Source organism: Argentina silus (assembly GCF_951799395.1).
Source record: "Argentina silus genome assembly, chromosome: 6".
In the NCBI taxonomy this organism is placed as follows: Eukaryota; Metazoa; Chordata; class Actinopteri; order Argentiniformes; family Argentinidae; genus Argentina; species Argentina silus.
In genome coordinates this window covers 23,477,987-23,503,706 of record NC_139660.1, presented here as the reverse complement: position 1 = coordinate 23,503,706, position 25,720 = coordinate 23,477,987, and the positions used below count along the sequence as shown (strand labels likewise).

At 48.8% G+C, this 25,720-nt stretch overlaps 1 protein-coding gene across 1 annotated transcript in view; it reads left to right on the top strand.

Moving 5' to 3' along the window:
- The first annotated feature begins 6,246 nt into the window (after positions 1-6,246).
- The window catches only part of sh3rf1 (SH3 domain containing ring finger 1), a 32,649-nt gene continuing 13,175 nt past the window's right edge, over positions 6,247-25,720 (top strand). The window contains 4 exon segments of the mRNA XM_083671311.1: positions 6,247-6,681; positions 6,683-6,824; positions 23,967-24,242; positions 25,486-25,581. Of these exon segments, the coding sequence (XP_083527437.1) occupies positions 6,410-6,681; positions 6,683-6,824; positions 23,967-24,242; positions 25,486-25,581 (786 nt within the window). The 5' untranslated portion in view covers positions 6,247-6,409.

Here is a 25,720-nt window from a genome sequence, read left to right as displayed (position 1 = left end):
GGGGTGGTCAGGAGTGGCCTGTGAGAACCTGTGTGTGTGTTCGCGCGTACGTGCTTGCCCTGTCCATCAGTAACAGGTGTGCAGCTGTCAGAGACCACAGAGGGAGAGTCCCAGGGTGGGTTTCCCCTGTTCTAAGACACTCTCCATTACAACAACAACATGATGATACCACACACTCACACAGCTATAAATAACAGTATGTGAGAGTTATGTTCCGCGGGGAAATTCAATTACCACAATTCTGGAATTTGGATACTGATAGTGTCTGGGGACACATAAAGGAAAGAATGAAAACAAATATGAAAATGATCCATGTACAAAATATGGTACAATGTGCTGTCACAGTCACAGTCACACACACACACCATAGTGCTCATTTTGAGTGTCTTTGAATTGTTTTTGCATTGCAGTTCTTTGACAACCACCTGAAAACACAAAACAAGTCGTTTTTATTTTGTGATTATGGTCATAGATCCCAAGGTGATGCCAGTCACCTTGCTTGATGTGAGGATGCATCTTGTTGCATTAATAAATAAAATCTTCACAACTCATTTACATTACATGTATGGCATTTAGCAGACGCCTTTATCCAAAATACATTTGTTTAAGTAAGTGAATCATCTATCCATCAGTCATCATAAGATAAAATAATCAATGCTTGGACCAGGGGGGCCATAGGTAGTCACAATGCTAGAAGAAGGCCTTTTTTTTTTATTTTTTAAATGTTTTATTAACAGGAGAGAAACACGTACAGGGGGGTAGTGGGAGTGAAGAGGTCTTCAGGAGGGACCATTAAGATGTAGCCTGAAGAGATGGGTCTTCAATCTACGGCAGAACTCACGTTCTATGTGATGGAAATGCGTGTGATTTGTTTGTGTAGAGCAGAGCTAGAACATCCAATGTCTCACCCATCCCTCCGCTATTCCTTTAGAACCAACCCTCAACAGGGCAATCTTCCAGTCCCAGTCGTGTGATGAACGTGGCTGTCAAAGAGCGTCCTAGGCAGACACCAGCAGTGCATTCAATGTTTATACCTATCATGTTTATTTGTTTGTAATTCCATTTCTAATTTATGAATTCCATTTCATGTCCCGCTCGTCTGAATCGCATTAGCTGGATGTTTTATTGTCTACAGTTAATTACTTTTCACTAGCTGTAGTGGCACCTACAGTAGGAGATGGAGGTGCTCGACTTGTTCATTTGCCAAATGGTGCAGCAAATTGTTGGAGAACTGTAGAAGTGTTGAATTGAAGGGGCTCATTTCTCAAGGTTTATTGCGACGCATATATGATGAGAATAGCACTTTGCCTCCTGTATCATTCTCATGATTCAATCCATCACACTTTATTTGTATCGCACAGTTCATACGCACACGTATTACTATACCATGCACTTGACAGGAAAAATCTATAAAACGACTGTCTGTTTTCGTTTGAAGAAATCCATTCACTTGTATGCACACTTGGATTCACACTTGGATTCACATTCTATCTGCAGACATACAAATTGTATTGTCAAGATGTATATCTTTCGTACTCTGTGCATATCTATATGTGTATACCATTCAAATGCAGTTCAGCCAACAAGTGTTATCATTTTACCCAGTCCCTCTGTCAATAGACCACAATTCAAATGATTAATATCTGATCTTACAGAAATATAAAACTCAGAGACATATACTGTAAGGTCTTTAATAATAGGGCTTATTACATCCCTAATACCACTACCAATTCTACTAAGCAATATGTAATACTACCACCACAACACCACATTTCTAAAATTGGGGATGACTACGAGGAGATGGAAAATCCATAATGAATGATCATTAATAGGTTGCTGTCCCATATTCTCCTATCCCATTTCTCTGGTTGACAGTATCCCTGGGATGAAATTAATTGAATTTTTGGTTTGAATTTCCCACAAGGCCATTAGTTAGTTAGATCTTAGGTCTCAAAGGGAAAGCTACCCACACGCACGCACGCACACACACACACACACACACATGTTCACACACGTTCAGCATTCATTGACATGCAGCTCTCGTCCCAAATCTAATTTGAAAGCAGTTAGCCCCAGGATGTGGTATAAAGTTTGAAAGCCTCATCAGGGGAATACAAATGAGGATCTATTAAAAGTGTCATTTTCTCTAAAGATAAACGTGTTGGATATTATTTTAAGTTAAAGCCAACAGATGTTGAATTAACTAGGTACAATATTTAAATTAACTTCTGCTCTAGTTAAGATTATGCTTCAAATATAGTTTATATAGCCTCTGTCAGCCAGTCCTGTTGAGAGCAATATTAATATGCAATAGAAATATCTTTTGGAAATGACAAATGGCATTGTGTGTCAGACGAATAGACACATCGATCTATATAGAATTGAGCAAAATTTCAAAGACTTCAAAGGGTATTTTTCCTCAGTTTTATCTCCTTCCCAGAATAATATTCTACTTCGTCTTCTGGCTGACTGTGATTTTTACATTTATAACAGTGTAGTGTGATGTATCCTTGGAAACAAGGTTTTTTTTCCGCTACTTAGGATGAATAACACTTTCCTTACCTGAGTGCTGTTGTCTTCTTCATACATTCACAGCCATACAGGATACATAATTCATAGGCATACAGGATACATAATTCACAGCCATATTTGTCAACAGAGCTACCTTGCAGTGTCCTGTATGGGAGGAAATTATCATGGCTGTCGTGTTCTCTTTCTCCCTTGGGAAATAGAGCATATGTCTTTTCCTATCTCTCTCTTTCTCTTCCATGTTTATAGCCAATAACACAGCTGTCACCTCCATCATGTGTGCGTGTGTGTGCGTGCGTGTTTGTTTCTGTCTTGTTCATAACCAGTAACATGGCTGTGCGAACTTCAGATGGGGGGGGGGGGTCATTCTGAAGGGTCATTACCTCTCAAGACCTGTGTGAATCATTCATACTGCTTACGACTGCTGAAAGATCATCTATACCTGCGGCTCATAGAGTCACACTACGCCAACCGGGAGTGTAAAATAAAATCTGATAGGGCGGGGAGGTCATGGAGGAGAGAAGGGGGCAGGGGTTATAGTCCTAGCCTTCAGGACAAGAGGGGGCGGGGCCACGTGTCTTTCCACAGCGATGATATATGACCTGAGAGCTGCTGCCAGCCCCACTGGGATCACTGGTGACAGAAGAGGGCCAACTACATATAAATCTCTCTCTTTTATTGCTCTTTTTCTCCCTCTCTCTCTCTCTCTGTCTCTCTTTCTCTCTCTCTCTCTCTCTCTCTCACTATCTCTCTCTCAGTGTCCTCAAACAAAGTGAGATCGATATAAATCACTCTTTTTATTGTTTTGCTTGGCGCACCTCTCTCCCTCTCTCTCCCCCCAGGTCAGGGTAGCGGTATTGCTGTGCATTTGCTGCTCAGGTTGTATGACAAATGAGGGGGGGGGGGCATCCCTGATAGATTCTCTCAATAACAGCAGGACACTCTGAGAGGAGGCACACTTCTCTTTCGCTCGCTCTCTCTCTCTCTCTCTCTCTCTCTCTCTCTCTCTCTCTCTCTCTCTCTCTATATATATATATATATATATCCCCCCCCCCCCCCCTCTCTCTCTCTCTCTTTTTCTCTCTCTCCCACCCAGTCACTGTTTACTTGAGACAAACAGGCATTGGGAGATGCTGTTTACTGCAGACAAAGAGAGGTGTAAATGAAGGTCTCTGCTGCTCCTCTGCGGAGGCAGAGTGGGGTCAGAGAGCGATGGGAAAAGAGAGTTATCATATTGTCTGTTTTGGCACAGCATTCCTGAGCATAGCTACTGTTCCCTCTCTGTGGCAGTCCACTACTGCCCATCACATCCGACATCATCATCAGATTTACAAAATGTATTTACAGAAATAAAGTATTATTTTAGAGCGTGGAGTACAGAAACATCCTATGTCATCTGTTCCATTTGAAGCTATTCATCAATATTGTCGGGAGGTTTAGGGGCCATTCACAGTTCACACAGATCAGCTGCAGCCAGAGAGGAGGAGAAGGAGGTGGGGATGGAACAGAGGATGATAGAGGGGTTGAGTAAGGGGCAAATGCTATCAAGATTTTCAAGCATGATGTCATACAAAAACATGATTTTCTGCACGTTCACCACACTGTGTGTGTGTGTGTACTTTTTTGCTAGCTGGCATTAATCGAACCTTTGAGCTGCCAGGTGTGAAAGAATGTAGAAAGGGTTCAAAGGCACACTAGGTCATACACATGACTACTGTATAATGTAGACAGTGTTTTGAGAGAGAAGCCATCATAAACAGGTAATCAGTTTTTTATGGTATCAAGTTCTTTCTTAGTATCCCATTCCAGCCAAGAAACACAGATCACATTCATTGAGAAGTCCCTTTCAACGAAATATCCCTGTTCTATCAGCCTAAAAAATCGGTGCAAGCGGGGTTAACAAGCTAACATTAGAACCAGGAATAGTGTGTGTCCACTGGGGGGGGTTTCAAATAGCACTGTTCTGTTGGTCCAACGACCAAGAACATGACGATTCGAAAACCGCTAACAAAACACAACGTTGCATTCAGTGACTGAGTTTATTATTATTATTTCATCCATGGAACAAACAACGTCGCATGGACGTCCACGGTAACATGATATTTTAAGTGTACGGTCTTTAAATGTGGACACATCATCATCACCATCACACACCCTCCCGAGTAGAGAAAGTAGCCTGGGCGTGTTTCCACAAAACCAACCGACTTTCACATCATGGCGTTCGGCGTCGGCAGCTGGAGTTGCTTTCTCGTCTCCGTCTCCGTCTCCCCCTAACTGTGACTTTCCCCACTTTTCCATGCTTCTCTCTCCCCAACTCTCTCGGTCCAGTCAATACGAACGGCGGGGGAAAGATTCTCCCGTCTTTGAAGCGGTATAGACGGTGAAAACTTCTTTTTATATACCCACCAAAGTGTCTCTGCTCTCTCTTTTTTTTACCCCCGAGTAGCCCGTTCCTGGTGTGTTCGTTCAGTAGGGGAACCAAGTCTGGGAAGACAGGAGTTGTTTGGGAAAGAGGAGGCCCGGTTTTTTTTTTTTTGAGGTAAGGTGTGTGTGTGTGTTTTCAACGGCGATTGTTGTCAAACTGTACAAACATTGAATACACGCTAAAGTGTATCTAATCGTAAGGCATTGGTTAGAGGACTTGGTTAGAAAACTTTGTGAAGCAGCGTTGAACACAGCACTGGCAGCACTGGAGCTAGTACCGACAACATTAGCAGCTAGCTGTATTAGCTGGTTTATCACCCGTTATCGAGTCCATCATCATGGGTGTGTGTGTATGGATGTATGTATGTATGTGTGTGTGTGTGTGTGTGGGGGGGGGGGGGTGTCTAACTTTTGCTTTAATATTATAAGCGACATGCAGTGGTGGCTGGATCTACGGCTCTTTCTCTGATGACACCTGATATTGGAGCTCTACAAAGTTATGCAAGACCCTTCGTTTTTTTGGGGGGCTTGTGATTTGACTGTTTCAGCTGGCCCGTACTGGCTTCTGTTCTGCACCAGATTGCGCCCTATAGAAACGTTGTAATCGCGGATGCAGATCGCTCCTTCATATATGAACCCGTCCTCGTATTTCTGAGGCACTTATTTGCACTTCTGATGAATGCAATGACTAAGGGACTTCGTAGGCTCATGCAAGCTCTTCTCTGTGTTTTTGGACGAGGATCTCTGACTTAACGCCTTCCTCTGGCATTCCACTGCTCTCTCACACACACACACACACACACACACACACACACGTTTTATGTCAAACGGATCAACAATCTTGCCACGGTAGCAGTGATCTTGATCTTGTGCGTGTGATTTGCGTCCATCCGTAGAGAATACGCATGCCATTAGAATATAGTCTCCAGAGATGTACATTCTGACGTTGACATTCGGTGGTTTACCAATGGTTGAGTTTTAGGATGGGCAGATAGATATACGTGACAACGTGCATTTCAGTAAAAAAAAAAATGTCCCCACTGGAACTGAGAACATTCTACCTTTTTTAATTTACCTTCAGTAGTTTGGGTGTGACTGGCATGATACACTTTGGATGGCAGCCAACGGTCTTGAACTTTGTAACATTCCACACACACTATGTCATGTAACACCTAGCGGAATGCCTTCCGTTTACATGCAGAATGTCGATGATTGCCAACGCCATGTGTCTGAAAGGTGACTGACTATCATTTGTGTTCCACCCTTTTGACCCTCCAGGCAGCTAAAGCAGGGGCTATGGCCATAGCCGCGGCATGGGAGTGACGTGACGTCGCGCAAACCGTTAGTTTCCCAACCCGAACCCCACCGCCGCCACCATCACCACCATGCTCTTCCTCCTGAAGTAGAAGAAACGCAGTAGAGGAGGAGGAGGAGGAGGAGGAGACAGACAGACAGAATGGACGAGTCGGTGCTGTTGGACTTGCTGGAGTGCCCGGTGTGTTTGGAGCGTCTGGACGCCACGGCCAAAGTCCTCCCCTGTCAGCACACCTTCTGCCGCCGGTGCCTCCAGAGCATCCTGGGCTCCCGGGGGGAGCTGCGCTGCCCCGAGTGCCGCACCCTGGTGGAGTGTGCCGTGGACGAGCTGCCCAGCAACATCCTCCTGGTGCGTCTGCTGGACGGCATCAAACAGAGGCCCCGGAGGGCTGGAGGCGCCCCCCCCCCCGGCGCCCGGAGGCTGCCCCAACGGCACGGCCGCCGCCGCGGCAGCCGCCGCCGCCGGGGTCAGGGCGCAGCAGGGCGGGGGACCCAGGGACCTGGTGGTTCCGGGAGGGCAGTCCCAGAGAGCCCAGGCCAAGAGCACCGCCGTCAGGGTGAGTAAACATCGGGGAAGGGGGGGGGTTTGGGGGAGCGAGGGAGGGGGGGGGCTGACACAGAACGAGAGCAAAGGCGCAGGGATTAAAAGCAGCATGTTGCATTGCTGGCTCTAATCTCTTGGCCCAGATGAACAGTTTATCATAGCCATCCAGCGGCCAGGCCAGCTGACCAGCAGCCCCGGGGGACTGAGCAGTCCATCGTTGAGCCAACAGACAATCCACCCCCCACCCCCCCCCCCCTCACTCTTGGCTGCTGATGCCAGTAGGGGACACTGTAATGTGCTGCTGAGGGGTGTTGGTCCTTGTAGTTTCAGGCCCTTGTCTGTGGTAGTTTGTGTTTGCCGGTGAAGGACTGAAACGGTGGGGGTTCCAGTTGATTACAGGACTAAAGGTATTTAAGCAGCAGTGAAGGAGTCATAAGGTACGACTCAGAGGTGAACCCTGGAATCCTATTAGCTCCTGCCAGCTTGTCTGAAGGCCAACTTAAGCAGCTGAGTGAAATCGCTCTCGGCACCAACGGGAGAAAGGCTGGAATTATCTCCCTCTTATCCTTCAGGAGCCGCAGGAAAAGACAGTTTGACGTGTGTGTGTGTGTGTGTGTGTGTGTGTGTGTGTGTGTGTGTGTGTGTGTGTGTGTGTGTGTGTGTGTGTGTGTGTGTGTGTGTGTGTGTGTGTGTGTGTGTGTGTGGAGTTGGTTTCATTTTACATGGGATTCCAAATACCTGCTCGTCGTATGATAGTTGCAGATAGTTGTCATGACAGCTCTTGTTTTGCTGGTGTTTTGGTCTGGGCTCTCTCGGTAGCATGTAGCCTACTGTGTTTACTCCACAAACACAACCTCATGTTCTTGAACTTCTCCCCCCCCTCCCCACACACACACACACACTTGATGACTCACAAAAAAATGACTCACAGAAAGCGCTGTATCCTGCAGACTGCAATGTCATTTTGTCACTTGTTGACGAGCGGTAGTTGTTGATTTTTGTCCCTCATCAATCATGTTGCACTTGTCGTAACTGCCCTTACAATTACCCGCCGCTCAAAGTAGTAGCCTCATACAATACCGTACTACCGTACAATCAATAAACCGTTTATAATAGTAGCCTAATACTGCGACAGTACAGTACAATACCACAGAGGTTCTTTAGTCAGGACGGTGTGTCTGTCTGAACCATGCCGGTATGGAGATGCCATCTCCCAGTGAAAAACCTCTAATGGTTGACCTGCCTCATTGAGGAGAAGTATCACTTCAAAAGTGAGCACATTTCAAAGGGGTCCGGGTGTGTCGGAATTCCCCCCCCCCCCCGTATATTCTGAAAAGGCTGTTTGTTGGAGATAAGAGTGGGTCATACTTGTGACTGCTCCATTCTTCGCCTCCTTTTGAGGTTTTTTTATTCACAATCTGTTATATGACCCCCCCACCCACCCCCCCGCCCGCCCCGCCGCAATGCCCCTAAGCTACCTACTACTTAAGTCCCCCGCCATAACACACACACACACACACACACACACACACACACACAGAGAGAGAGCGCGAGTGACATTCAAAACCGCAGTGTTTAGGGAGTGTACTTATCGCCAAAGTGTCTTTAAAAAAAGCTCTTTCAGTAGATTTCCAGTACGCTCCAGCGTGTCAACCTGTCTGGGGGGGGGGAAGAAAGCGGAGGAGAGAAAGGGGGCTAACGCAAGTGGAAGACGTCAGGACATGAAAGGCTCGAGATGAAAGCGCAGGGTGGTGTTGCCCCAGTCTGATCCCGGCTATATGCCTGGGACCGGGCCACGCTCCCCTGCTGGCCTCTTATTGGAGCCCCCCAACCCACCCACCACGGTGACTCCCTTGTTCTCTCTCTCTCTCTCCTATTGTCCACAGTCCTCTCCTTCTGTTTTTTTTTTTTTGTTTTGTTGTTGTTGCGTGTCCCTAGTCTTTGAGTGCAGCGCTCCAGTCCAAACCCTAGGCACCCTAGCCACCCCCCACCCCCACCCGCCACCCCGATTCTTATCTGGCACCGAAGAATGGTCCGGAGGGGACAGGGGGGCGGGGCCTCCCAGACAAGACGCACAAGAGGGTTTTGTTCCAGCTCGCCTCTGATGTGACTGACTGACTTGACTCGGGCTGTGTGTGTGTGTGTGTCTGTCTGTCTGTCTGTCTGTCTGTGTGTGTGTGTGTGTGTGTGTGTGTGTGTGTGTTAGTGACAGAAGGTAAGGAAAGGTGTCGGGGGGGGGGGGGGGGGGGGCAGGCAGTGGGGTTAGGCGGACAAAAGGGAGCAAATGTTGAGGTTGCAGGCAGCCTTGCACCCCCCCCCCCCCCCCCCCCCCCCCTCTCTCTCCCCCCTCCCACCACGGAACACCACAAGTCAGCCAGTTGCGTGACGCCCCCGGTCCCAGCACGTCTTTGATGAGGGGAATGAAAGGCCTGTCCTCCGGCACCGTGCCCCTCCCCTCCCCTCCCCTCCCCTTCCCCTCCCCTCCCCTCCCCTTCCCCCAGATCAGATGGACGTGTTTCTGTTGTGTCTTCCTCTGCCGCCCCGTGTTGACTCACACAACAGTTGATCCAGGTTGAGATGAGACGGGATAGCGTTTCTCGTCTGAGTAAAAAGCCACCCTCACTGGTGGCCATGGCGGGGGGGGGGGGGGGGGGGGATTGGGGGGGGGGGGGGCAAAGGGGGAGAGAACAAGGAAATGAGAGCCGTCCCGCTGTATTTTTTTATTTTATTATTCCAGAGATGAGACATGAAGTAGCTTAATGTGTACAGGGTGAATATCGTGCGTGCTGATTTCTAGACCCGTGTTAATTCACGGTATGTAAGATGGTGCGTGTGGGAGCAGTTGTGGATTGCTCCACAGCTGGTGTCGTTAGCGTGTTGACATGTTTGGGATGGGACATAAGCCCCTTTGTCAAGGCCCGACACAGACAGGCTTATAACACGTCCTGCTCAATGACAAATGTTGATTAACGACATCTGATCTGGGGGGGGGGGGGGGGGTCGCTGAGCTGCGTGTGTCTGGTCTGTTCTGTATGTCTGTTCTGTCTGGCTGTCTGTCTGTTCTGCCTGGCTGTCTGTCTCTGTTCTGCCTGCCTGTCTGTCTGTTCTGTCTGTCTGTGTCTCTCTGTCTCTCTCTCTCTCTCTCTCTCATCATTGCTTGCTTCTCCTCTTCGTCTCCTCCTTTCATCTTAATCTGTCTCCAGGAAATAACTTCAAATAAACAAAAAGCAAACCGTTTCCCCTGGCGGCTGCAGCCTGATATTCGCCCCCGGTGCCTTCTTCCCTCAAAGAAACCACTTAACATTTGAGTCCAAGCAGTTTGAGTTTTTCACATGTTTCCTGCTTGTTTTCTTTCCCGTCTCTCGGCGGAGGTTTGGTGATATTTTTATAACGAGGAGGAATGTTGTTTACCGTGTCTTCATATTAAGAAAGCGGCTCGTTAAATTCGGGGGGTTTGTTCGTCGTCTGAGGGCGATGAGTCACGCCACGCCGGGCCCTCTTTGATGACATCATCGTGTTGTTGTGCTGGCTGTCTGGCTGACCTCGGCCTCTGTCACAGAACCCCCTCATTACACCCTTACTCTGCCCACACGCTGGCACACACACACATACACACTGGGAGCTTTCGCCTGGGAATGTTTGAAGAGGGCTTCTACTTGCCTTCCTCTCGTTCATTCGCACACCATCTCTCCCTCTCTCTTTCTTGCTCCCCCTCTTGCTTTCTCACTCTTGTTCTCTCTCTCTCTCTCTCTCTCTCTCTCTCTCACACACACACACACACATTGCCCTGCTCTCTCTGTTCTCTTGCACTAGGCCTGTGTTTCCTATGGAGGTCCAGAGGGAGTCGTAGGAGGTGTGTGTGTGACTGTGTGTCTGTGACTCTGTGTGTGTGTTGTGTCTCTGTGGGTTTTTGAGCCACCTATAATGTTCTCTCTCTCTCTTTTCTTCATATGTTTAGGGTGCCCCTCCCTTGTGCTAACTGGCTCCCTCCTCTTCCCCTCCTCCTCCTCTTTGAAGCCAGTCTCTCTCTCTCTCTCTCTCTCTCTCTCTCTCTCTCTCTCTCTCTCTCTTCTCTCTCTCTCACTAAAGGCTTAATAAGATTAGTGTTGATTGGCCAGTGAGTAGGCACCACTCTCTCCCTCTTTCCTTGCTTTACTGCTCTCTTTCACTCTGGATCCAGAAGTTGTGTGTGTGTGTGTGTGTGTGTAAGGGGGGTCTGTGTGTGTGTCTGTGTGTGTGTGAAGGGGAGTCTTTGCGTGTGTGCGCGCACATGCTTGGAGTAATGGCATGAGAAGTGTGAGCGACAGCGCTGTGGGAATGATTATGTTCCACACTTGGCTTTACAGAATTCCAGGGGAGAGGATCAAAATACCTCATCATGTGATTGTGGTGTAGCCATGGATACCGTCTCGTTAGAGGGCAATATTGGTCCCTTGGTGAAGTGTGTGTGTGTGTGTGTGTGTGTGTGTGTGTGTGTGTGGGGGGGGGGGGGGTGGCGGGGGGAGGGGTGGGGTGGGGCTTTTAAGATTTTTCAGCTCAGGCGCAGATGATGAAATGATGATGTTTTTATGGCCCTTAGAGTGTGTGTGTGTGTGTGTGTGTGTGTGTGTGTGTGTATTAATGTGTGTCTGATCTTTTGATCTCCCTCCACAGACAAACCTGAGAGGCGCTGTGTGTTTACAGACCTCGGAGTGTGTGTGTGAGTGTGAGAGAGAGAGAGGAATGCCACAGGGAGTCGCAGGTCGCTCTTTTTCTTCTAAACACTAGGCCTGTCTGGTCTCGTCGAAACTGCCAGCTCACACTCACTACGTGTGTGTGCGCGCGTGTGTGTGCGCGTGCGTGCGCTGCTGCAGGTCTCTGAGCCATGTTGTGATATAATAGCTGGCTGCTTATAAAGGTGTGTGTTGTGTTGCTAGCCAGCCAGGCGTCTGTCTGTGCAGCTGGAAGCCCCAGGGCAGAATCACCTGCTAATGGTGCATTCAAGTGCTCCTCAGAAACCTTCCCGCCTACATTACATGAATCCATAAATCTTCTATTTTAAAAACCCTTGGCTGTGTAGGGCTGTATTAGTTCTTCAATAATCTGCTGGTCAAGTGGAACACCGCTATGAAGATGGTAAATCTTAAGCTTCCCACTGTAATAGATTTGAATATTCTTAATGATTTGGCCTTTCATAATTGTTTTGTCTGTGAAGATGTGTGAACATCGGTCCCCTGTTTCAGCACTAGAGTCTGGGTGGCCTGAATGCAACATTTGTCAACCACAACCCCCCCCCCCCCCATGCTGCTCTGACAGCTTGACAATGGTGTGTGTGTGTGTGTGTGTGTGTGTGGGGGGGGGGGGGGGGGTCATGTTTTGACCTCTCTTACCTCAGACCTGTCACACCTGTGTGGTGTGTGCGGCTGTTCCAATGTCCAAGGTTTCTTGATTTATACGCAGCTTCTCCTAATAAACTTTAAGAGAAAGTGTTTCCAAGATAGCTCCACTATAACCCTTCCACCCCACCGCCTGTGAGGTTTAATCTGTCATCGTCACTCAGAGACGTTTGAAAACAATCCCGTTCTCAATGCTCCACACCTCAATTCCCCAGGTCCTCCTCATACCTCCGCTGCTCCAGCAGAGCAGCTTGACCTCTGACCCCTTGTTGTGATTGCCTGGCCGCGATTGGTCGACCACGGCCCATCGGTCGGCCGGCATGTTAAGTGTTCAGTTCCCCGTCCCCAGGGCTGAGTCAGGATTCGCTGGGAGTTTCCTTTTTCAGTTGTTTGACCTCCGACCCCCCCCCCCCCAGACTCATTATGTTGCCGGAATGTATCCCCACACAATGCCTCACCTCTGTGGTGCTTCTCCTTAGAGGATAGACCACACATCTGTAGAGAGAGAGAGAGAGAGAGAGAGAACTGGCAGCCACACACACACACTTCACCTTTTCTGAACCATTGAAGCGTCCCCTTTCTTTCTCTCTCCCTCCCTTCATATCCGTCTCCTCCTCGTGAGTGAGCCCAGCGTTTGTTTTTCCTCCTGTGTGTGTGCGCCGATATGTTTTCCAAGTTGTGCCGTGGGGCCCAGTGGGGCACAGTTAATCTGCGTTTGTCCCCTGAGTGACATCCCTCTCTCTCTCTCTCTCTCTCTCTCTCTCTCTCTCTCTCTCTCTCTCTCTCTCTCTCTCTCTCTCTCCCCCCCACCAGAAAGAGGGGCACAGGGGGGGATCCGGCACAGAGCCCAGGGGTTGTGGTGGTGGTGGTGGAGTGGGCTGATGTGATTATGGGGCGATTACGGATGATTATGTATATGTGCTCTAACAAGGACGATATGAATGGGATTACAGTACAGCCACCCCTCTCTCTCTGTCTCTCTTTCTCTCTCTCTCTCTCTCTCTCTCTCTCTCCCTCTCTCGCACGGTGGGTGGTCATAACACTTCTCATGAAATCGCAGGAGCTAACAGCCGCAAGCCTGGGAAACAGTGTGTGGGGGGGGGGGAGATGGTTAGAGTGAGGGAAAGAGGAAGTGTTTGTCGTGTTGATTGGGTGTAAACAGAGAGGGAGACGCTCATTAACTCGTGTTAAAAGTGGAGATGCAGAGTGGTTTGTGGTGTGTTGTAGAAAGAGCGAGAGAATGTGTAATGTAGAAGGCTACTCTCTTTACCTTTGACCTTTCTCCTCTGAGCTCCCTGGTGTGTGTGTGTGTGTGTGTGTGTGTGTGTGTCGCCCCCAACTCTTCCTCTCTCGGTCTCCCTGAAGAACTAACTGGCTTCTTCGATCATTCTTTAGAAAATTTTTTCGGAGAGAAGTTATTAGAACTTATTGATTCATATCCAACCCTCGGTCGGCTAAACTGCATTTGGGCGTATCGTCGAAAAATGTTGCACAAAAGAAACACCGCAGGAATATGAATTTGTCATGACACAATAGAGTACATCTTTTTTTCTTTTTTTTTCTTTTTTTTTCTTTTTCTTTTTAAAGATAAATATCCAACAAACTCTATGATTACCGACTATTTCCCCCCAGTAACACAGTCGGGTATCAGCGCATCAGTTTCTTGTGTGCTGGCACTCAGATTCTGCACTCCACAGCCTCTGCCGCCCAGCGCAGATTGACCTGGGTGAGGTCTGTGTACTTGTCCACCTCTCCTGTTGAACTGATCTGAGCAGAGAGAACGATGCCCACAGCACAGGTCGCCCTATTATTTCCAGATAGGCTTAAGTTCAACGTAAAAACGACATTATGATGCCGGATGCTGATTTCCTGAAGGGCAACGGAACATTCTCCCTTGTTGTATTAGGCGAATCGCGGGGCTGCCTCACAGTTTCACTAATCACCTATGTGAAACAGGGTAGCCTCATCGGTGGTAGACATTTTCATGGATGAAAAACAGCCCATTTGTCAGCATGTACATCTAGAGAAAGAGCTCCATCATTCGGTTACAGGGTGAGCGGGGCTGTCTACACTATCCACCTGCAGCTCCCTATCAAAGACTCCTACTGTAGCCTGCATGCCCGTAATTCTAGTATTTCTAGTGTATAAAGGACGACCCCCCCCCCAAAATAAATAAATAAAGTGAAACGCAAATTGTCTTATTCCAACACAGCTGCCACCGCTATGCGGGGCATAATTAAATGCCCTGTCCTCTGCAGTTATCTGAATGAATACCTTGATATTCAATTATTTTTTGTATTCCTCTGTAGTAGAACATAACAATTTATCCTTGATCAACGCTGAAAGTCATACCAGTGGATCTTCTGATGGCCGAAAAGTATATTTAAATAATGGAATAGCCTGTCTTAAAGTTGTGACGATTAGTCGACTATGGGTTTGAACTGGTGATTTGGACCTGACCAAGCCATTTCTTGGTCGGGTACAGCCCTAATATCCAGTTGCTTAGTACCCTTGGAATAGGAACAGGCAATATCATTTGAAGAGAGACTAGAGGAGCTTAGCTTTGGTCAGCTCTGCTCTGTTATGGTTTTCAACATTCACTGATTGTACCATCTGGGCAGTCCCCTGTGATTCAGCCTACTGCAGTTAACTTTCGTTATTGCCTTTTGGGTCTTTACTTGTCAGTGAACACACTGTTTGATCACTCTGCTGCTCTTTATCTGGCAAGGGTTGATTATTTCATCACCTCACTCCAATATATCCACTCCAATATCCCCAGTGTTTGATCTCTGAGCCTGTATCATTATTTTGTGTGTGTGTGTGTGAGCGCGAGCGTGCCATGATACTACCGCGATATCAAAAATAGCTTTCGGTCCAATACTGCTGTGAGCCCACTTTCGGTAGTACCAAATGTGGTCAAGAGTATGATCCATTTGTATACAACAGCACTGTATACATTGTCCCGCAGCACAACAACAGTGTACTTTTATATGCATATCAAAGAGAATGCATATCAAAGAGTTTCTATGCATGAAATTGTCTGATTTGAAAACTACAGGAGCAAGAGGATGCAGCAAGCAGATACCGCTAGCAAGAGGTGAGGTCCAAAAGGCAAACAAAAATAAAAATAAAAACAATTATGTTAAAGGGTATGGAATTCAGAGCGAACATTTTTCACATGTTGCTGAGTTGAACCAGACTGGTTGAAGGCGACGTGATCCAATACACAGTCTTTGTTTTATAATCCTATAGACGACACGCTATTGAATTAGGCCACCCTTTTTGGACCGTGTGTGATGGATTTACTTAGAGTTCCCCATGTATGTGGTGGACAACTAAACTAAATATATACATAATTCATAATGCAGCGTACGGTAGAAGATGAATCAGTGTGTTGTACTTTTGATGACTTTCATCTGCCGTGATATCGTGTTGGTATTGTGATACTGAACTGGAGCCATTGTGGTATTGTGAGAACCCTACTACAGGCAGTATGAGGGAGGTGGTAAAAGAGGGATCCGGTGTTTTTTTCACTTCCTCTCCATGCTGACAGCTTGTGATTAATGATTGAAGTGGAGAGGAGAGCTTCTGCTGTGGGGGGGGCTCTGCTAGTTGTAGTGTTGACCGTTTCCCTGCGTCTCATATACACAATCTCAGGTACCAGAGACAGGCTGGCACACACACACACACACACACACGCTCACAAACACAATCACTGTGGGCTGGCTGACCTACTTGGGAGAGCCCAGCAGGTGTTTGCTTTGGTGATTCACTAGGCTGGCGCAGTGTCTCATACGAGACGCACAGGCGACATGGCTCCCAAACACGCGAGCCCACAGCTCGTACCGCGATGCTCGGTTTTGAAACGCCGGTGTCGGAGGTCAACCTCTATTGTGTGGTGTGAAGGTGTGAGCTGCCCGCAGATAACGGCCGGGTGGGAACCTCATTAGCTACCGCTCACATGGACAAGACTGACCCTGTGGAACCAGTCACACGGTCCCTCCCTTCTCACCAGCCCATGATGTCATTAGAGTGGGCTGATCAGTAACCACAACGACCTGGGGAGTGGTGTGATGTGGGGTTCGTCTGACGCCTTCGGTCTGATAAGCTGATGAGGGTCGCCTCACCCTGCGAACAGGCTCAGGGCGGTCTGGCGTAGGAGACGGGGTAGAAGTGGCTCTCTACACACTTTGGCCAACCCTCCCTGTGACAAAGACCCGTCACTGGCGGAATCTCAAACGTCTTTCCTTGATTCCTCAAGTCTTCTCTCTCTCCTCGCCTCCTCCTCAGAAAGCGTTGGAGGAGAAGGTCCAAGGGGGGGGGGGACCTCCAACCTTCTCCTCCAATGAGCATTGAGAATGTGAGGACGTGAGGAATCGAGGAAAGACCTTTTTATAATTGGCTACGGTCTCAGTAAGCTGAAGTGTGGTCTGGTCCAGGCGGCTGGCGTGTAATAGTTAAGTTTGGAAAAGGTCTGTCATGGTCTGGCACAGGTCTGCCAAAGCCAATCCACTCGGCAAACTCTGGGGAAAACAAGTGAGTGGTAAGGCACTTTGTACTGAGCTCCTGTGCAGTGCTCTCTCTCTCTCTCTTTCTCTCTCTCTCCTCCCTCCCTCCCGCAGCACTCAGCCAACATTCATCGGAGGAGAAGAAAAGCTAGCAGCTAGACGTCAGATCTGAACTGTGGGTGTTTTGGAGGAGAATACTGCAAACAAGACACACACTCCCACTCTGGATCACATGGGCACACACACACACACACAACACACACTTTCTATCTCGTACACATGCACCTATTTCTATGTCTCTCTCAGGGACACACACTCACACACAGATTTTCTCACAGAATAGTGAATGATGCCCAAAGCTCTGATGGTCTTTGAGAAGGAGAACAGATGCAGCATTTGTGCACTGGCCCTTTGCCACCACTGCATCAATACACTGGCTTTGTTTGTCCACTGTAGAGGCGTCCAAATACCAGCCAATGCAAACAAGTGTTCAGCTGCCCACTGTTTCCTTTATGCCCCCAAAGTCTGATGCCCACCAGTCTGCAACCCAAAAGAACCAAACCTGAGCCCAAAGCTCCCTGGTGGTCTGGAACCAGAAGAACCAAACCTGAGCCCAAAGCTCCCTGGTGGTCTGGAACCAGAAGAACCAAACCTGAGCCCAAAGCGCTCTGTTGTGAAACCAGCACAAACTGTTCTGGAACCACAGCCTGAAGCTTATTGGTCTGACACCAGCAGAACCAAACCAGAGCCGGAAGCTAGCCCACTGACATGTCATCAGAAGGTAACAGCAGACACCTTAGACCGTACTCCATCCTGGTCCTGGAGAACCGCAGTGGGTCCAGGTTCTTGTCCCAGTCTAGTGCTGTCACACCTGATTTTCGTTCAGTCAACTGATCTTGAAAATCTTGATGAGCTGAAGCAGGTGTGTGTCACTGCTGAGCTGCGGTTTTCCAGGATTGATGATCACTGCCTTTAGGCTGTTGTTGTTGTTGTTGTGCCATCAAATCCTGCTAATTAAAGTCTTGGGAGGTCTGCGGTCCGACAGGTGACCAAACCCTCCTCTAAAAACCTATTAACACACTCAGTGCCGGGGGCTAAATCAGTCCAGGCTGACTCAGCAGGAGCAGAAGCAGCTGGCCCTCCAGTCTGAATGAGGAACAAAAGCCTGCTGACACCTCCTGCACACTAAACAAGAGGACCGGAGAGATCTGAGGAGGAGGAGGAGGAGGCTGCTTATTATTCAACTCGTACCGGACCACCACTCGGTACACAGACACTGACATTTGTAAAGTAATCCCCCCGTATTAAGAGTAAATCTCACTTTATTTATGCGCAGAGCCTCTGTGTCAGAGGTTGCCGTTTTGGAGAATCCCAGTCCCCGCCCTAAACCCCCCCCACCCCCGGGTGCATTTTTGCCATGACGGACCTTAAACTCGAGGGGCGGAAACATGAGATTAACCACCTACTGACTTCACTCTGACCTGTCGTTTGAGAGTGGGCCCAAAGGCCAACGTCTGTGGGAGGGAGAGCGATTTGGAAAAGGAGAGGTTTGATGCGTGTTGTTGAACCTCTCAGGGGGCAGTCTGTAATACCCCGTCACGAGACGCGCGTCTCGCCTCTTGTTCTCCAGCTCCTTCAATCTACATCACACAGTCTCTAGTTCTCCTTCGGCCTGCAGTAGCAGTAGAACCACTGCATTTCACTGCCCATTTCACATCCCTCCCCCATCGGAAAAGAAGGGGGGGAGTGTTCGATCCACTTGTGGTTCTTGTGACTGCACGGTATCTTCACGGTACCGAGTGTCCTCATCGTGAAAGTTCTGAGAGGTGAACAGGCGGTTTAACTTTGTCTTTTGACTTTCTCTCACCCTCCCTCCCTCCCATCTCTCTTTTTGCTCTCTCTCTCCCGAACTCGCTCCAGCCAGTCATGTGAACTTGACAGATTTTTTTTTATTATTTTTTTTGCTTTCCTCCCAGCTGTTCTTGCTTTGCTAGAGGAGTCCTTCCTGGTCGTAGGAGCTGCACTGTCAGTCTCATTGTACAGCAGCAGGCAGCATCACACTGGCATTCTCATCTGTCTCCTCTCCTCTTCTCCTCCCTTTATCATCTGATCTCTCTCTCTCTTTCTTTTTTTTCTTCTTCTCTCTCCCTGTTTCTTCCTTTTCTCTCTTGCTTTCTTTTTTTTCCCCTTTCTTCCCCCCTCCCTTGCCCTTTCTTTCTTTCTTTCCTTCTTTCTTCCTTCCTCTCTGCTCTGTAATGTGAGTGGGCTCTTTCCTGTGAGAGTTGTGTGTTAAGCTCTGTATGACCTGGCACCCAGATAGAGGGTTGTGTTCTCTCAGATCTGCTGTAGTCAGCCAGACAGACTGTGTGATCCCAGGGCCACCCAGAACCAGCCTTCACCACTGGAATGAGGCCAGCCAGGTAAAGACAACACACACACACACACACACAAACACACTCACGTCAAACACACTCGGGAACGTACAAACACGCGCACACAAGTATACGCACGCATTGAGCTCACATAAAATGCCACCTTCAGCACACACACACACAGACACACACACGCACACACAGACACACACATACATGAGAGAGAGAGAGTGAGAGGGTAAAGCTTTATGAAAACCTTATGGCTTACTGCTCTGTTGCCATAATTCTGCTGTAAATCCAGACCCCCTTCCTGGCAAAATGCTTTCTTTTTGATGGCTAATCTGTAGCTTACTAAACGCTCCCGCCTCAGCAATGTCTTAGTTGTACTTCCATGTGTTTAATGTTTTTATAGATTTTTCCCCCTCGCAAAATGGACTAGTGAATGTAGTTCCTGGTTCACACATGGCTGCCTTATGGGCCCAGAGTGGCCAGACTCCAGCACTGCTTTGATAATGACAAAGAAACCGAGACTCCCATGAGCCTCCACACAGGCAGTAAAGAGAGAATTTGTTGGGGTCTCACTGGTTACTTGTAATGTGTGTGTGTGTGTGTGTGTATCTGTGTGTGCGTGCGTGTGTATCTTTAACTGGCACTAAGGGGGAGTGTAGACTTTTCCCTTCAGTATGTGTTTATTAGAGTTATTAAGAAAGGACTTTCATGACCCAGGAGGAGCAGGCTCCAGACCAGGATCAGCACTGCTAGTAGAGATGGGAGGACCAATCAGATATCCTGTTCGGCTAGTGTGTGATCCAGCCAGGTTAGCATTAGCAAGCAGATCTGTGGATGAGGTGATCTGGGAGAGCGGTGAAGCTAGGCTAACCGGGTTAGCATTAGCAAGCAGCCCTGTGGATGAGAGAGAGCAGTGACGGTAGGTGGGCTCTGGACTCTGTAAGAACTCCGTCGTTCTCTCCACCCATTGGCTCATCTGCTCAGTCTCCTGTGATCTGATTTCTTCTTCCCCGCGACTAGCTCACATCAAGGTTGGTTCCAGGTTAGTGTCCCAGTCTACTGCCGTCACACCTGATTAAACCCATCAACTGAACTTGAAAACCTTGATGAGCTGAATCAGCGGTGCCACTGCTGCACTGGGACCAAAGCCTGCAGCGCTGCAGCTGTCCAGAACCAGGAGAGAGGATCACTGGACTAGTCAGAACCCCTCCCCACACCCCCCACCCCCCAGCATGGTGGAGGAAGGGAGAGAGAGAGAAGGCAGGGGAATACTGTCCCCCTCACAGCAGTCATAAACACGGCCATTAGGAACCAATTTAAGATAATGGAGCAGTAATGAAAACAAGATTGCTCCTGCCCTCAGAATTCCACACTTGTGTAGCGCGTCTCTCCCTCTCCGCCCGGCTGTGCGGGAGGTTCATCAGTAAACACTGGCATGGTAATGAAGACAGAATGTCCCCCTGACTGGAGCTGGGCTGTGGAAGATACTGTTCCCTCTCTCCAACAGTGTCTGAGATGTGTTTGGTTGTGTCTGTGGGGGTGGGGGTGGGGGGGGGGGCTGTGGCAGGCAAGGGGCAAGGTTTCTAGTCTAACCATCCTCCAACATGAAGGACGTCTGATCCATAGGCAATGACCTAGACTTGCTGTGCCTCCTTTAGGTGTGTGTGTGTGTGTGTGTGTGTGTGTGTGTGTGTGGTTGACAGTTGGCAGTTGGCTGTGCTCTGGGCTACAACAGCGGTGTGATGCGGTAATGATCTGATGCAGTGGAAGTGAACACTGTTACAGCCAACTCCCCTCAGCACTCTGGTCTAATTACATTATCTCTGATGAAGGTGGGATTACACACACCAACTGATGCTGCACATATACAGCCTGATGACACACACACACACACACACACCAACTCATGAGCGGCACATACACACAGCCTGACGAAGGATACACACACACACACACCATCTGATGCTTTGCACATACACATACAGCTTGATATCTCACACACACATATCCACACCCTTTGCTTGCTAAACAGCTGAGATTCCAGGGGAAGGTGTGTACTGCATTGTAGTTGGAAATAGACCACGTAGTAGTGGTGTGTGTGTGTGTGTGTGTGTGTGTGTGTGTGTGTGTGTGTGTGTGTGTAGGCACGTGTGCTGTTCACTTGCACTCCCAACACAGACACATGCATACTCTGGGTGTGTGTAATCATCGACCTCCATCTTGGACCTGGCCAGAAGTCATTAGCTGTGGCCTGCAGACTCTCATTAGAGGAGCAGCACAGAGATACAGCCTCTCTGACAGTGAGTAATGCTGCTGAATGATCACTTCCATTAAAAGTTTGAGAGAGAGAGAGAGAAAGAGATGAGGGAGGTAATTAAAGCCCTGTTATAGATTTCTCTGTCATTGCTTTCCTAGGGTTGCGAGCCCCACCTCAGTGTGTGGGACAAGCCACCTCTGTGTCTGCAGGGGCAGGGAAGATGGTTCTCTCTCTGGGGAGGGCTTAAAAGTCAAACACACAGGCGAAGCTGTGTCTCTCTCTCTCTGTCTGAAAAGAAACTAGCTGGATCGTACAATTCCCCCCCCCCCCCACCACCCCCCGCCCAAGGATGGGCTGTTTGGACTGGGCAGAAGCCTGTACTTGTGCTCCTTCATGTTGGTCCATTATGGACACATCCAGCCCAGTTTCCATGGTTGCAAACCGGAAACTACCCCCCCCCCCCCTCATTCATTCAGACCACTTCTCCCATTCAGAGGCCCCCTCTCTGTCTCTACACCCCCTTCTCCCCCTTCCTCCCCCCCCCCTCTCCCCCCCCCCCCCCTCTCTCTCTCAAGCTGTGTGAAACAGGGAAATGTAAATCTGCTGACAAGCCCCTCTTGTGTGAGGCCAATAGAGGGGTATAGAGAGAGAGAGAGGGGGGGGGGGGAAAGGAGGGAAAGAAATAAGTGTCTGGGGGAAAATACTACATTAGACTGAAGCTCTGGGTTTGTGTTTCTAGTGGCTGGAGCACCATCATGGCTATCAAGTGGCGTATTACTTTTGAAGTGCTACGACACGTTCAACTGTTACGGTTCTAACCGTTCAGTTTTTTGTTGTCATTTTGTCCTGCGGTGATATCTCCTCTGTTTTGTTATTTCAAAATGGCGACGCGTCGGCCAAGCTCTCTCTTACTGCTCATTTGCATTTACATCACAAAACTCCCTCCCAGCCTGACTCAAAAGGCCCTGCTTTTCCCCTCAACGGAGGCCCAGTTCTCGTACAGCGTACGCCGGAGGGGGGCCTGCCCCCCCCCCCCCCCCCCCATGCCCTCTCCCCGGGCCCCCTCCTCCTCAGCCCTGACTAGCGGAGCCCAGAGAGAGAGTGCGATTGGCTGTGTGGACCGGCGTTGTGTGACTCTCTGCAGCGGGGTAATGTCAGCCTGGCTCACCGTCACAACTCCCTTCTGTACTCCATTCTCCTCGGAGCCTTTAAACGCTTCATTACCCTTTAACAAGGCTGCCACGCCTGCGCTAAACTCGACTTTAACCTCTCCCTCACTCTCTCTCTCTCTCTCTCTCTCTTTTTTTTAGCTTTCTCTCGTTGTCTCTCTTTCTGTACCTCCCTTACTCCTCTTTCTCCCTCTCCCTGACTCCTTCCTCTGTGTCTCTCAGATCCAGACACTGTTGCTTGTGATTGGGATTCTGAGCACTTCTGAGGTCTCTAAAAAGAGTAGAGGGAGACATTGGGTGAAGGGAGGGAGGGAGGGGGGGTCTTTTTTCTGGACTGAAGCCTTCACAGACACCAACGCCCCCCCCCCCCCCACACACACACACACACTGAATGGAGCTCATTGAACCCCCCCCACCCCCCCCAAGCTTGGATTGTCCCCCTCCTCTCCTTGGATTGTCCCCCTCCTGAATGGTTCTTTCAGAGCCTCCAGCCGTACCAGGTTGGAGACCACACCACCCTTCCTCTGGGTGGATGAACAGGGCCAAGGCCTTTCAGAGGGCATCAGTCAGCCAGTCAGAGCCCTACTCAGCTCATCACCTTCCTGGGCCAAGACACGGACCCTGTCCACTGAACAGGTCCACCACAAGACACAATTCACACACTCTTTAGATAGATGTAGATTTGGTGGACTGTACCTATTGACTGTACCTCTTGGGAGGGAGGGAGGGGGCACTGATGTTTCCTTGTTACGCACATATCTGACTTTGTTTCCATAGTAACCGTTGTCAGTTTTTGCCCTTGCTTTTTCTAGGAACATGATTTGAGTATTTTTCTTCTGCAGAGAGAGTGGGGGGGGGGAAGACTGTCAGAGAGAGCTGACAGAGAGTTTGTCGGTTTAGAGGGAACCAATGAAGCACCTGGTGATTGATGCCATGCTAGCTGTGGGTGGGTGGGTGTGGGTGTGGGGTGATTTGGGTTTCGGGTTCATGCCTTCTCAGAACCTCCAGTTAAAATCAAGGCAAGTTATTTGTGTAGAGCTTCCTGTGGGTTGATTCCGATACTCTGGAAAACTCTGATCATCAACTCGCATCTTTGTATGACAAAGGGCACATTATTCCATATCCCTAGGTGCCCCCCCCCCACTGTGCCTGCACTCCAAAACATCCCGACTCATGGAGTAGCGTCTTTGGATTCTTCTCTCCCGTGTTTGAAAAATGAATGTACTTCTGAGTGGTGCTCAATTATCCATGAGTCGTGATGTTTTGGACCTGGTCTGAACTCTACCTCTCTTTCTCTCTCTCTTTCTCTCTCTTTCCCTCTTCATCTCTATCACTCTTTCTCTCTACCTCTCTTTCTCTTTTCATCTCTCCCTTTTTTTCCTCTCTTTCCCTCTTCATCTCTTTCTCTCTTCCTCTCTACCTCCCTCTCTTCAACTCTCTCTGCCATCTCTCCCTCCCCCTGCAGGGCGTTCCCCAGCTGCCCTGTGCCAAAGCCCTGTACAACTACGACGGCAAGGAGCCCGGGGACCTCAAGTTCGCCAAGGGCGACATCATCATCCTGCGCCGGCAGGTGGACGAGAACTGGTACCACGGCGAGCTGGGCGGCGTGCACGGCTTCTTCCCCACCAACTTTGTCCAGGTCATCAAGCCGCTGCCGCAACCGCCACCGCAGTGCAAGGCCCTCTACGACTTTGAGCTCAAAGACAAGGAGGCGGACAAGGACTGCCTTCCCTTCTCCAAGGTGAGCAGGTCCCCCTTCAGCTCGGCAGGCCAGAGCACATTGCTAGACGACGCGAAGGTCGCAGGTTCGATTCCCACTCGACCGTGTATATATATATATATATATATATACGAAATAATATTATATACTAAATTTATTTCACATTTATTTTTTAGCAGGGAGTCCCATGGAGACCAAGGTCTCTCTTACAAGGGAGCCCTGCATACACACAGTTTACGATAATAACGTAGTAATAATAATAATAATTACGATATGCACATATACAACATGACAACATAATAAGACACAATCAAGGAAAACTCACACATTTTTCAATAAAGAGGTCCTTGACGAATCCCTCACAGTACTGCAAGTCACTTCGGAGAGAAGGACCTGATCAATGGCCTGTAAAGGTGAGACGTGTTCTAGGAGTGCAGTGACCACTGCTAAAAACAGCCTGTTTAATGACACCGGCTCATTGGAATGTTCTGAAGGTTGGAGCGTGACGTGTTTGCGCGAGGAGTAGTCGCCGGTAGTTGATTGGCAACGCCCCGGGGTCTGCTGCAGCTGAACCTGACCACCCCTCCATCTGTGCGCACACACACACACACACACACACACACACACACACACACACACACACCCACGTCCACCTGATGAATAGTCATGAGGAGGCTGCTCTGTGAAGAACCTTCTCAAAATGCACCTTTGATGAGTTTTAAAAGGGACCAACTCTACACACACACACACACACACACACACACACACCTAGAACACAGAGAGCAACTTTTTTTCCATCTTTTCCACAATCCAAGGGTCATCACTTTCTATGTTTTTAATATGCTGTAGTATGTTTTTTTTATGCCATACAAGCACAAAATAAGGAATCAAAGGGAGAACGCTTCTCTAGTTCCTTTTTGAACAGGATTGGCACAGATTTTTTTACAGTATGGCACCAATGATGCCCTCCTCATCCTGGGCGGGGTTAAATAAAACATAGTCTTTACCTCATTATTCTTCCTTTGGTGTCTGCTACCTGGAGGACAGGAAAAGTGTGGTAGTTGGCAGCAACCTTAATGACTGTCTGCCCGCTAATGATGCCTCCCCCGTCTCTCTCTCTCTCTCTCTCTCTCTTTCTTTCTCTCTCTTTCTTTCTTACTCTTTCTTTCTTTCTTTCTTTCTTTCTTTCTTTCTCTTTCTCTTTCTTACTCTCTTTCTTTCTTACTCACTCTCTTTCTTTCTTTCTTTCTTTATCTTCTTTCAGGATGATATCTTGACTGTGATTCGCCGAGTGGACGAGAACTGGGCCGAGGGAATGCTGGGTGATAAAATCGGAATCTTCCCCATCTCCTACGTGGAGGTAAGCCAAACGCAGAGTCTTAAAAGTCAGCCCTCCGCCCATATATCCAAGGGGAGCGTTTACTCCAGGAAGAGGCGGGGAAATCGCTGAGCGTGTTTGTATCTTTTCCGCTGGCGTGACAGTTTGGTGGACTCTCTTT